At 37.3% G+C, this 12,675-nt stretch overlaps 2 protein-coding genes across 2 annotated transcripts; both read left to right on the forward strand.

Moving 5' to 3' along the window:
• Positions 1-535: 535 nt before the first annotated feature.
• Positions 536-6,260, forward strand: LOC113700497 (putative methylesterase 11, chloroplastic). The gene is made up of 5 exons (XM_027220983.2): positions 536-1,144; positions 2,500-2,736; positions 3,179-3,322; positions 4,930-5,061; positions 5,455-6,260. The coding sequence occupies exons 1-5, from the start codon at positions 782-784 to the stop codon at positions 5,725-5,727; spliced, it is 1,149 nt and encodes a 382-aa protein (XP_027076784.1). The 5' UTR covers positions 536-781; the 3' UTR covers positions 5,728-6,260.
• A 3,097-nt stretch (positions 6,261-9,357) lies between these two features.
• LOC113702084 (protein SPIRAL1-like 2) lies at positions 9,358-11,772 on the forward strand. The gene is made up of 3 exons (XM_027223057.2): positions 9,358-9,508; positions 10,168-10,434; positions 11,409-11,772. Exons 2-3 carry the CDS (start codon positions 10,186-10,188, stop codon positions 11,487-11,489), a joined length of 330 nt encoding a protein of 109 aa, XP_027078858.1. The 5' UTR covers positions 9,358-9,508; positions 10,168-10,185; the 3' UTR covers positions 11,490-11,772.
• Positions 11,773-12,675: the final 903 nt, after the last annotated feature.

Here is a 12,675-nt window from a genome sequence, read left to right on the forward strand (position 1 = left end):
ATACATTGATGAGTTTGTCACGAGTGAAGATTCAGCAAATTATCTGACACGCTTTTGGGGTCTTTCGCGTCCTTTGGATTGAATGTTCTTTTATCAACAAATGACAAGAGTTTCAACTTTTATCAACGGATGCGTTGTTTTGGAAAACAACTTCAAATCCTCATTTAAGGATGCTGTTTTACATCAAAATGAGAAAAATAATTCCTTGCGTAAAATATTTTCAACAGTTCTAAGGCAACCAAACACCGAAAATTGTGAAAAAACATTTTTCGAAAATATTTCCTGTCCAAACAAACACACCCTAAGCCTGGAATCTTTTCAAAGATAGAAAATTCTAAAGCCATTACAATTCAACATTCAACAACCACGGTGCATCAGGAGTATATTTATTGACCGGAATAGGAAAGAACTTATTTTTAGCAGATACAAAATGACCAACATCGCGTCCCAATCCCAAATACTAATAGCTTTTACCCACGTCACACCCTTTTTTCATTTTTTTAATAGAAGTAATGTGAGAATTTCATAAACCCCCACTCGCCCCGCTCCTCCACTTTCCCTACTGCTACTGCCTAGCGACTCCTTATCCCCCGCCCCCGCCACCGTCCAGCAGAATCACATTTATTCATAACCTTCCCGATTAATGATACTTACTTATATCTATATCTATACCTGTATCATCTAAAGTGAACATTTCCCATCACAGTAGTACTACTATTATTCAAAAAAAGGGAAAAAAAAATTATTTGCTGCATGTGATCAATTGCTGAAAGAGCTGCTAATGGGGTTGTGTTTTTCGCGGAGGGCGACGGTGAGGAAGAAGCAGTCGAGACGGCTGACTAACCAGTCGTCGTCATCGGCTGGAAATGGAGGAATTGGAGGGAGTAATAGGTGGTCCAGGATTCGGTCCACTAAGAAAGAGGAACCCATCATCCACGAGCGAGCTTTGGCTGCCGCGATCCTCTTGCAACAGGAGTTGCAGAACTCCGGCGGCGCCGCCGCCGTGCCTTTTGATCGGTCAACTTCTTTGAGGTATCCCAACGGAGGAAGCGCTAAAAGGAATCAGACCTTGCCTAGGAGTTCCAGCTCCAGAGCCCGCTCCCTTACTGATCCTTTACTGCACCCTCAACAGCTGCTCAATCAGGTACTCCTCATAATAAATCATCATACATGAAATCCTACCTCCCCCCCCCCCCGGTTATTTTTTCCTTCATAGTAATTTCTTCATCATGAACTTCCAATATTGTTTCTAACTTTCCCAATTGGAAGGTAACTGATTGAGGTGATCCTTAAATTAGTCGAGGACTCTGTTATTTTGGCCGTTTCTTTTCATCACCTTTCATATTCTTCCTCTTCTTCTTTGCAAACAAATTACAGTCGCGATTCGAGATATGAAGCTCGTATGACTATTATATTCGTATTAATGTGCCATTTGCAATCGTGGAATAACACTTTAGGACCTGATTAAAATCAGTGATAAAATTCAGGCCAACGACTAAAGCTATGGTCTTATATTTGCATCAATGGAAAAAAAAAAGGTTTATGATCATACACATTCGAAAATTACACAGCGGCTGGTAGTGGTTGGTTGCCTGGAATATTTGACAATTGACATTCCTTTTTTTCTTCAATCACATACTTGTAGAATTTTGTTAGTATTTAAAAATTGTATATATTCGTTTCATGCTAAAATTTTTGGCATGTGGACAAAATTTTCTTTTTCATTGTCCTGTCTCCCCCAGGTACTTCTATATGTTGCTTCTTATTGGCTAATGTAAAAGACTAACAGTTTTGTAGTATATCCTTGCATTGTAAAGATGCCTGATTATGTTTCTAGAACTACAAGCATAGATGGGCACATAGAAGATATTCCTATTAACAAGCTGGAGTTATTTAGAGCACTTTGTTTTGTACATATTTAAATACTAAGGTAAGACAATTGTTCCTGGAGTAAATACTCTGTTGAGGTACTTTTCATGGTAGCCAAAAGTGTATCCAGTGAAAGTATTTTATGGCCTGAAAAATTGAGAATAGTTTCAAAGTATAATTTTGCACCCTAACAAGCTATCTCCTAAAGGTTTTCTATTTGTCGACTAGAATTTCCCTCAAAGGATGGTTTTATGGTGCTTTATCCTTGACTTCTTGCCAGTTGTTCAAATTTGGCATCTATGGAATTGGAAAACAAATTTTTGGTATCCAAAACTACTGCCTATGCACGAGGATGTAAATTCAGGATTCAAGAATTTTTTTTTTCATTTTTTAATTTTTTTTCTGGTCTCAGTTTGTAATCTATGTTGGGGTAATGTTGCACAGCATACTTCTTAACCCTTTTTTATTTCTTATTTTTTTTAAACTCATAAAAGCTAGATATGCTGATGGCTGGAAAAGATCCGCATCCATCCCCCCCCCCCCCCCGGGGGCGGATTGTCTGTATGCATTATCGGTCAATGCTTATGTTTATTCTACTGCATCATTCTCAACTTGTTTTCCCTTTGCCAGGATGTAAAGCTTGAGGGTCTTGAGACAAACCATTTTGTCCTTGTTCATGGTGGTGGTTTTGGGGCATGGTGTTGGTACAAAAGCATAGCTCTTTTAGAAGAAGCTGGATTTAAAGTTACTGCAATAGATTTGACTGGTTCGGGAGTTCATTCATTTGACTCAAATAGTATCACAAGTCTTTCACAGTACGTGAAGCCACTATTTGACTTCCTTGAAAAGCTTGCAGATGGGGAGAAGGTCATTTTTCAGTTCCATCATTTGATCTTTCCTGTCAAGCTCAACTTTTATTTGGGTGCTTTTTGTAATTTTTTTTATATTAGAGCTACAATGATTCTTTAATAGAAAAGAAGAATGAATGCCTGAATCCCTGTCCAGTGCTCGCTAGCTATTGTGGGTTAGCTTGACACTTGAGCTTCAGCCCTAGTTTTGTGTTATACCTACACAATTCATCTAGCTGCTTTCTTTTACCCAGAAAACACATAGGGGACTAAAACTGCTCTTGCATTTTTATCATGTTGTGGCACCTGAGAATACCATACTGACTACTAACTTCCTCTGCAGAATTGTTTGAACTTGAGTGAACTATATTCAAGTGCCATGCTAATGTTGTCTGATGCAACAAAGCATAATAACAAACTTGAAAAGTTAGTCTTTTTTACACATTTTACCCCACGTGCAGGTAATTTTGGTAGCACATGATTTTGGCGGTGCGTGTTTATCATATTCTATGGAGCTCTACCCCTCTAAAATTTCAAAAGCTGTTTTTATAGCTGCAGCAATGTTGACTAGCGGCCAAAGTACCCTTGACATGTTCTCACAGAAGGTTTGTTCTTCCTCCCACCATACATGGATTCTATTTTTAATTTATTTTGAGGAACTCTTAGCTCAGTTAATTGTTGCAATGCTGTGGTTGTCATAGAACCCCCCCCCCCCCTTGGGGGCTCACACACAGACACTGACAGCACAATTTCTGAAGAATGATTTTCATTCTATCACCATCTAGTAGTCTTAATTGTGGATTTTATGCACTGTGTATCTTAGATATCTACTTGACATGCTGAATTTGCTCTTAATCTGCCCCCCCCACCCCCCTTATTTGGGGGGATATTCTCACAGGCAAACTACGGGGAAAAAGGGGACCATTGATATTTGTGAGGGAAAATGCAATACGATTTTCAACTATGTTGAATTTGGAAGAATTATTTAGTGTCGTGGTAATGCATTTATTTAGTGAAGCTGGTATTTCAGAGATGGGTTGTTGCTTTTAAACAAACAAATCCAAGTGGAAAGATGTATGGCACTTTCGAGAATTAGGCATTTCTAGAGCCATAGTGTGCTTGGGAGCTCACACACAGACACCAACAGCACAATTTCTGAAGAATGATTTTCATTCTATCACCATCTAGTAGTCTTAATTGTGGATTTTATGCACTGTGTATCTTAGATATCTACTTGACATGCTGAATTTGCTCTTAATCTGCCCCCCCAACCCCCTTATTTGGGGGGATATTCTCACAGGCAAACTACGGGGAAAAAGGGGACCATTGATATTTGTGAGGGAAAATGCAATACGATTTTCAACTATGTTGAATTTGGAAGAATTATTTAGTGTCGTGGTAATGCATTTATTTAGTGAAGCTGGTATTTCAGAGATGGGTTGTTGCTTTTAAACAAACAAATCCAAGTGGAAAGATGTATGGCACTTTCGAGAATTAGGCATTTCTAGAGCCATAGTGTGCTTGGGAGCTCACACACAGACACCAACAGCACAATTTCTGAAGAATGATTTTCATTCTATCACCATCTAGTAGTCTTAATTGTGGATTTTATGCACTGTGTATCTTAGATATCTACTTGACATGCTGAATTTGCTCTTAATCTGCCTCCCCCCCCCCCCCCCCCTTTATTTTTTTTTTTGGGGGGCGGGGGGGTTGTGTGGTGGTGTGGGTGGGATATTCTCACAGGCAAACTATGGGAAAAAAGGGGACCATTGATATTTGTGAGGGAAAATGCAATACGTTTTTCAACTACAGAGAGGGGTTGTTGCTTTTAAATAAACAAATCCAAGTGGAAAGATGTATGGCACTTTCGAGAATTAGGCATTTCTAGAGCCATACTGTGCTTATGCTTCTCAGTAGCAAGTTGCATTATCTATAAGCAGCTCTTGGATTCTGGAACAGACGTGCATTAGCAACTATCAATGTCCGCAGATATGAGTTTATGTAGCTGTCTAGGATGTAATCCTTATAATTAGCTTAAAAAACTCATGCTGCAGAGGGTCTACTGGAAATAATGAACTCTTGAATTAAAAATAAGCTGTCGTTCTTAAAATTTCTCATATTATGTATTTCAGTGCTGGTGTTCACTCAACTGTGTGCTTACTGATTACAACGTTTCTGGGGTGTTACTGAATTTCTGTAACTTCTGCAGACAGATTCAAATGATCTAATGCGACAGGCACAAATATTTCTCTATGCCAATGGGAATAGTCACCCTCCAACCGCTATTGATCTGGATAAGTCTCTCTTAAGGGATTTATTGTTCAACCAGAGTCCATCTAAGGTAATGTGCTCTATACATGGTACAGATTTTCTTGTAATAGATGGTCCTGAAGGGGGATGAGTCCTGATATTCAGGAATGTTATTTACAATTTGCACAAAATTGAAATTTTTGAATGGGAATCCGTGGCATTTTGCTTCTAGTAGCTTTTGACGTAGTGGGTTAAATCATTGTCCAGCTTACCATGCCAATTGGATGGTTAGATCATGCTTAGGATGACGGATGCTCGAGTGTGCTTGCCTAGTTTAACTTTATGGCTGTACAGGGGATCGTCATGTTTCCAATTTGCTTGGTTACTCTTGCATGCCTCTTGCTTTAAATCTTTGCTAAGATGGCCGTGTTTATGCATGTATGCTCTTGCTCATGCTCGTTCTGTGGTTCTGTTCATTTGCCAGGATGTTGCTTTAGCATCTGTCTCCATGAGGCCGATCCCCTTCTTGCCAGTTTTGGAGAAGCTGTGTCTTTCTGACGCCAAGTATGGTACTGTTAGGCGGTTTTACATTGAAACTCAAGATGACAATGCCATACCCATCTCTGTGCAGGAGAGTATGGTAAGCAAAAGTCCCCCAGAGAAGGTTTTTCGTCTAAAAGGTGCTGACCACTCACCTTTCTTCTCGAAGCCTCAAGCCCTACACAAGCTGTTGGTAGAGATTTCAAAGATCCCATGAGCATTTTTCTTTGCATTCCCTAGAGTCCAACTGACATGACCTGAGAATTGGCACACCTTATGAAATTTGCCTCCTGACTTACAGACAGACTACAAGCTGCACCAGACACTGTGTTCCGGAGTGAGATAGTAATAAAACGGTTAATTTATCTGTCTGTTTCTCTTAGCAAGTGTAAAGGCAATGAATAAATTATGAGATGAGTGGCATTTAAAATTTTGCTGTGTGGAATGGAATCACTGGATGTAGAGAGAGAGCGAGGGCTCTAGATTTTTATGGAGGTGAGTTGGGGAGCGGAGAAGAGGAGGCCACTACTTGTGGTTGAACATCTTGCAGCGGCCTCTCTCCTAAAATTCGTTGGGGACCATCTTCGCCTGCAATTGGGTTTCTATTTCTTCCCCCTGCAATGTTAATCCGCTGCGGGGTTTGGCGAGATTTTCGAGCCTCTCGCCCTGTCCTGCTTTTAAGTGCTGATCTGTTTCAAGAATCGAAAGGGAGTGAAACGAAAAAGGAGCATTTGCAATTTTTGGACGCAATCTGATTTGCCTTGGAACAAATTATTTCTGTGTCACTAAAACAAAATAACTTCTTCGATATGATTAGGATTTAGAATGCCTCAACTTCCAGTCTCTTAAGAGAGAGAGGAAAAAGGAGAGGGGCGTCCCTCATATCATATATTCACACACGAGTCATAAAATAAAAGTTTTCCAAAACCAATTTAAATATCTGAACTGGTTTAGCTTTCGGTGTGCTTTTTGCATGCCCATCCTTGGAACGCAAGTGACAAAATGATTCTTAAATCGGTCGCATATGCTGGCCATCCATAAATATATGAGGTCAGGTAGACCTGGTAAATTGGTAATTTACATGAGCTGTTAACTGGTAATTAAGGTTCAAGCCATATTGTATTGAATATAAAGGGAAAAAAGAAAAGGAAAACAGAAAGTGAATTTCTTCTTATGCCGACAACAAATTACACAGGGTGATGGAAAATCAAAGCACCTGAATGTCAACCCATGCCTTTGCCAAAGTCTAACTTTAAATAGGAGAAATGAGATAGAAACTTGAAATTAAGTAAACAATACTTTAATAATATACTGACGTTTTTCCGACTGAGTTTTTTTTAAAAAAAAAAAAAATTGTTTTCCTGAAAACAACTCCAAAATCCAATCATTCAAACAAAGTCAAATAGATTACAAAACAGCTTTGAGGTATGTTATGAACAAAGTTTGGAAATGGCTTAATTTTACTTTACACCCTTCAAATATATTTGAATTCCCACTTCCGTCTCTCTTTAATTCCTAAAATTTAGTCTCAAAGCATGAAATTTGTCTTACTTTAACCTTTAACTGTAAAATTTGTCCCACGATTTTATTTAAGTGGGACAGAACTTAGATTTTACAGACTAAAATGTTTCATTTTAAAATTTAGAAATCGAAGTAAGAATCCAAATACAGTAGAAGGGTGCAAAGTGGAATTAACCCTTGGAAAATAGGCATGATTAATTACCATCCACGGCCATCTTTGTTCCTACTTGTGTGCTTTAATAACTGTGAGCCAGAGGCCTTAGAAGTTAATGCTACTTTATTGAATCACAGAACATGGAATTGTGCGTTTTAACATTCCATGACACATTAAGCCATAGAATTTAGGGATAATTTCAGAAACCTCTCTTGAGGTTTCTAATCATTTCACATAGATACCCTCTAATATGAAAAATTATACTGCCCTCCCCTTGATTGACATAGTTGATAACAAATTAAGCCCATATGAGAAAAGGTAATCTTAAAAGTGATGAATCAATCTTGTCAAACAATTATATTTCAAGTTTGCCCTTATTGACCCTGCAAGAAAATGAGTTAAAATTTTGGGTAAGAAAAATGGCAATAAAAAAGAAAAATTGGCACCAAGTTGATCCCCTTGGGACATGAAAATAACATTAAAATCAACATTCTGGATAATAAAGTCTTACAGGAACCGTTAGAAGTGCAGCGGTACCCAAATATTGATAATGATCAACCTGCATTTACTAGCTATATTCATTTCATTCAGATTGTAAAATTCATTTGAAATATGAATATAATTATACAAATGTACCCCCAAAAGTTGAGACTTGGTAGTTATATAATGGTAGAACCACAAGGGCACGAAATGGTGGATTTAAATTCATCTACAATATTTAGTAGAAATTTATCTACCAAACTTCGAAATCAAAGATTCTAGATGTACAAAGCACTATAAACTAAAACAAGTCTTAAATATAATAAATAACAAGGTCATACACTTCAAGTTTATTGAATACCCACCAAAAGTTGTCATGTTGTTCGATTCAAGCATATTAGGAGGAATTACGTTCATATGGTCCACAAAACAAGTTGATTACCAGCCCATTTTCATGTAACTTAAACCTTTCCAATGACTATCTTATCAGTATTGGCATCCATAGTTGCAACACTCATTGGAATCATACATTTCATATGTAGCAAATAATTAAGATTTTTAGGTAATTCATGAAGTACTTTCTCACAAATATCATTCGATAGTTCTATATAAGAGTACTTATCAAGACCGACATTAAGAATCCTGATTCTCTTTCCATTGTAGTGAACTACAATGTCATATGCAACTATAGGTGACATCCTATCTTATACAATTAATCATTAGTATCATAATTGTTACTTACTAAAATCAAAACTTGAATAATAAACTGAAACCTTCTTTATCATATAGGAATAACATCTAAGAGCACTTTTCAGAATACACTGGATAGCACAAATATCTCAAATAATATTTCGCTTGCATCATAGACATATTTCCCAACCCACCTTTTTATATTCCCAATTACCTTTTTATCTCACATACATCACATCACAAAAAGTGCTACAGTAATTATTCCAAATAATATTTCAAATAATACTCTATCCAAACAATTATAATTTTTTGTTCATTTACTCACATTAGATAGGTTTATTATCTAGAAACAATCTCAACTAATCTTTCATTCTTCCATTACCAGCATTTATTGCTCGACAAGTTTTACAAGTAGTACAACTAATAAATTGAATAGAAAAATATTATACTTGAATAGAAAAATATTATATTTTTCCCCATATTTCTAGGATTCTAGGGACTGATTTTGTAAGGGTATTTCGGTCACTTTACTGTTGTTGAAGATGATATCTGGTCACTTCAAAATGAAATGGGAGGGCAGTGTAATTTTTGATATTAAAAGATATTTATGTGTAATTATTAGAATGTTTGGATACCATTATTATTCCAAATAATATTTCGCTTGCATCATAAACACATTTTCATTTATGTTAGAAAATAGTCGCATGTCATTCAACTAAATTAAATTAACTTTTTCGAGTGCAAAATCTAGGCTGCATTGACCCAGCATCTAACTTCCAATGGCTTTGTTTGGATTGTAAATTATTTGAAATAAAAAGGTGTGTTGGAAATTATAATGATGATGTATCCAGCATCTATCCCAAGAATTTCTACTGCTAATTTTTTTTTGCTTTGAATGTTAAGTACGTTACGTTCAGGCCTTTCAGTTTCAGCATAATAGTCCTTTCCTTTGCGAACACCCCCACCCGCAACCCCAAAAAAAGTAATAAAAAAAAAACACACACACACACACACACACAAAATTATTATTGTCGCTTTGGGACTCCCTCAATTTAAACCTCACTTGCTCCTTACTTCTTCTCCCCCTCCCGACTTAAAACCAAACATCTCTCTCTCTTTCCTCTCTGCGTCTCGGCTAAGCAAATTCAAAAAGGTACGGACGAGTCATAAGAAAAATTCTAACCAATCGATCATATTAGTCATTTTATCCTAACCGTTCAGATTTGGTCTTCTTGTCTCAATCTTTAAGAGCTCTAGTAATTTCAACAAAATGTGAATTTTTATATGTTGTTAATTCCGACTAGTTTGAAGCTCATTTTTTTGGCTCTCGCTGATCCGTTTTTTTGCTTCTGTGTTTTCATGTTTTAGCATTTGTTAAATGATCTGTTTGTTCTGGTTTTAGATCGGTTAGTTTTTAGCACTAACGATGAAACAAGCGATTCAACTGTAGTTGATGCGTTTTTAGAAATTTTAGATTTTAGGTGACTCGCGGAATTTTCATGACCTGGTAATTGTCTTTTATCAGATCCTTTTGTTGGATAGATGGTTTAATTCGTTTAAATTGTGAATGATTTCTCAATGTGGATTTATGTTGAGTTACTTCAATCAGTTTCACTGCTACAGGTTTAGGAATTGGATCTCCTTCAACTTTTTTCGCGTAGATTTCTTTCTTGTAGTTCAGTATCAGTCCGTTGTTGTAAAAAGTTAATTTGATGAATGTTTGTGCCACTGATCTATAGGGACAACTCGATCTAGCATGTTTAGTTTTCTCGATGAAATCGTAAGAAATTTTTTGGCTTCTTGTTGATACAGTAAGATTACTGAAAGAGAATGGGTCGGGGAGTCAGTGCTGGAGGAGGTCAGAGTTCTTTGGGCTACCTCTTTGGAGGTGGAGAGGCCGCTAACACTCCTCCAGCTGCAAAGACTGAAGTTAAGGCTTCAAATGGTGAGTCTTCCACCAACCCTGCTGCTGTTTCACAGCCTGTGGATGCCATTAAGCAAGTTCCAGCCGGCATTCAAAGTAATAACGCCAACAACTATATGCGGGCAGATGGCCAAAACTGTGGAAATTTTCTGACGGTATGACTCTTTGCATTAGTTCTATGCTATTTTATTATGTATTGTCAAGTTCTTGTTGCTCTGGAATAAGTATTGCTTGCATGGAGGACGTAAAGATGCATTACCTTACCTGGAAAGAGATCCACAATCTGACTCATCTATAGTTTGGGTTTAAGTCAGAATCAAATACAACATTTAGCCTGCAATACACAATGCATGTATCAGATAATCTTTCGCACACATTGCCTCATGGGTTAATAAGCTATGAACATATCTATGCATTTTGATTCATCGTTGAACTAATGAATTGGAGGAGTATTAGTATGATATGCAAGTTAAATTCCTTTTGGACAATTTAATGTGAAAGAGTCACTTCGCTACCCATTACTGTCATTCTATGATGCATAGCTGATGGGTTAGCTGACTGGTGATAAGGCTTTACTGCAATTTTTTTGGATGTGTCATGTTTATGAACCTGCTGGAATCGTCAATAGCATCTCTAGCACAAATCCACATGGCAGCTGTAGATGCTATCATGACTCCATTCTGTTAAAAGAAAGAATTATGGAGGTTTACCATATTTGTCATGTTAATCCTCCTAGAAGATTCTTACGTATTTCGCCAGGTTGCGGTCTTTATCATAGAACACTCTCTTCCTTGATAAGCAAACTGCAATTGATTTTGAGACACCAGTATTATCACCAGTATTATCTGTTTACTATACTAGATCAGTTTCAGATGCAACTTAGCAACTGCAAATTAGCAGATGCGACCTGTGCTCTGCCTCCACCCCAATGGCGTACTGCCATCCCTTGAACTTGATAGCCAAATAGGTTTTCACTTTCTAGATGGTGCACAGTGTTAATAATCTTATCTTTTGAGAGCTTGATTTGATTGTTGATTTAGTTATAGTGGGTAGCCATCATGCTTTTGCTTGTCTTGACATTTCTGGAAGTTGCCAAGCATTTCTAAGAATCATAATCTTCTGACTGCAGGAAAGGCCGTCAACCAAGGTCCATGCTGCTCCTGGCGGTGGTTCTTCACTTGGTTACCTGTTTGGTGATGGCAAGAAATGATTTGTACTTGAGACCTGTGGCCTGTTGCTTGTGGAATTACTTTGAAAAACAAAAATTCCTTATTATTTGATGTTTGGATCGTGAAATTTATGTGGAACTGTCTTATTTTCAGTCACTTCCATGATTGAATTTGACAATGGGAGTTATAAAAGCAATGCTGGAAATGAAGGCATTTGCTGATAATCTCTCTTGTTTCTATTGGAACAGGCATGTTAATGGAAGTAATATGCTAGTGATACATGTTCTTTTTTTGAGTGATATGTTACTGCTACGTGTTCATGAAGAGTAATCTGTTAGCAGTACATCAGCCATGTTCTGTGACTATGACGCTATGTACATCAGCTGTGTTTTGTGACAATGACGCTGTGTATTGGGAGTGCAGGTCAGAATATAGAGCGATAGTCAGAACGAAGCGCTCTCCAAACAAAGGGTTGCTTTTACTTTTCGAGCTTTAGGCCTTCACAATCGGGAAAGGCTGTAAATTTACTGCTCTAGTTTTTGTTTTGTGCTCTCCGAAGGCTGCATGCAGAGCCTTCAAAAATCGTGTAGAAGGCTTTAAATTTGCAGCTTTCGATTTTGTTTTGTGCTTCTGTTTTAAACCTTTACGATCGACAAAGGATTGTATTTCTATTTCTTATTTTGCTTCGCAACCGCCTATTAATTGCGTTAAGAGGGGGGTAAGCCATTCTTGTTTTTTTTTTTATTTTATGCCGTCAAAATGCATGGCTCATTGGTTTGGATTGTCTAAGATGGTGCTAATTCCAACTTATCGAACGCTAAACCCTGAATCTGCATTGCACTTCTAGAATAGTAGATTTTGACGATTGTACATAGGCTCTTCAGCAATAATTATTTGTCAATTGAAGAGGTCTCTTATCACTCAAATTTTTGCCCAAAAAATTTATACAATCCATTTCCTCTAAACTGAAGAAATGCAGAAATCCCAGTCACCAGCTTTGTTATCAATCGAGCTTCAAAAATTGATTGCCAAATTTGTATCAAATCGGCCCCAGATCAAAATCTACAGCATAGTCTGAAGTAAAATAAACTAAATTTCGCCACTATTTACGAGGAGATTTGAAAGCCGTTCCTCCTTCAACCAAAACAGGTTGTTAACCAGAATAATGTAGAACGGTTAAACCCCAATTTAATCCACAAACATGTCATGAACACATCTAATCATTAT

The sequence above is a fragment of the Coffea arabica genome, chromosome 7e, assembly GCF_036785885.1.
Source record: "Coffea arabica cultivar ET-39 chromosome 7e, Coffea Arabica ET-39 HiFi, whole genome shotgun sequence".
In the NCBI taxonomy this organism is placed as follows: domain Eukaryota; kingdom Viridiplantae; phylum Streptophyta; class Magnoliopsida; order Gentianales; family Rubiaceae; genus Coffea; species Coffea arabica.

Coding starts and splice junctions, on each gene's coding strand:
- LOC113700497 (XM_027220983.2), top strand. CDS start 782: ATGGGGTTGTGTTTTTCGCGGAGGGCGACGGTGAGGAAGAAGCAGTCG. Junction 1,145..2,499: donor CTCAACAGCTGCTCAATCAG/GTACTCCTCATA, acceptor TCCCTTTGCCAG/GATGTAAAGCTTGAGGGTCT. Junction 3,323..4,929: donor TTGACATGTTCTCACAGAAG/GTTTGTTCTTCC, acceptor TAACTTCTGCAG/ACAGATTCAAATGATCTAAT.
- LOC113702084 (XM_027223057.2), top strand. CDS start 10,186: ATGGGTCGGGGAGTCAGTGCTGGAGGAGGTCAGAGTTCTTTGGGCTAC. Junction 10,435..11,408: donor ACTGTGGAAATTTTCTGACG/GTATGACTCTTT, acceptor TTCTGACTGCAG/GAAAGGCCGTCAACCAAGGT.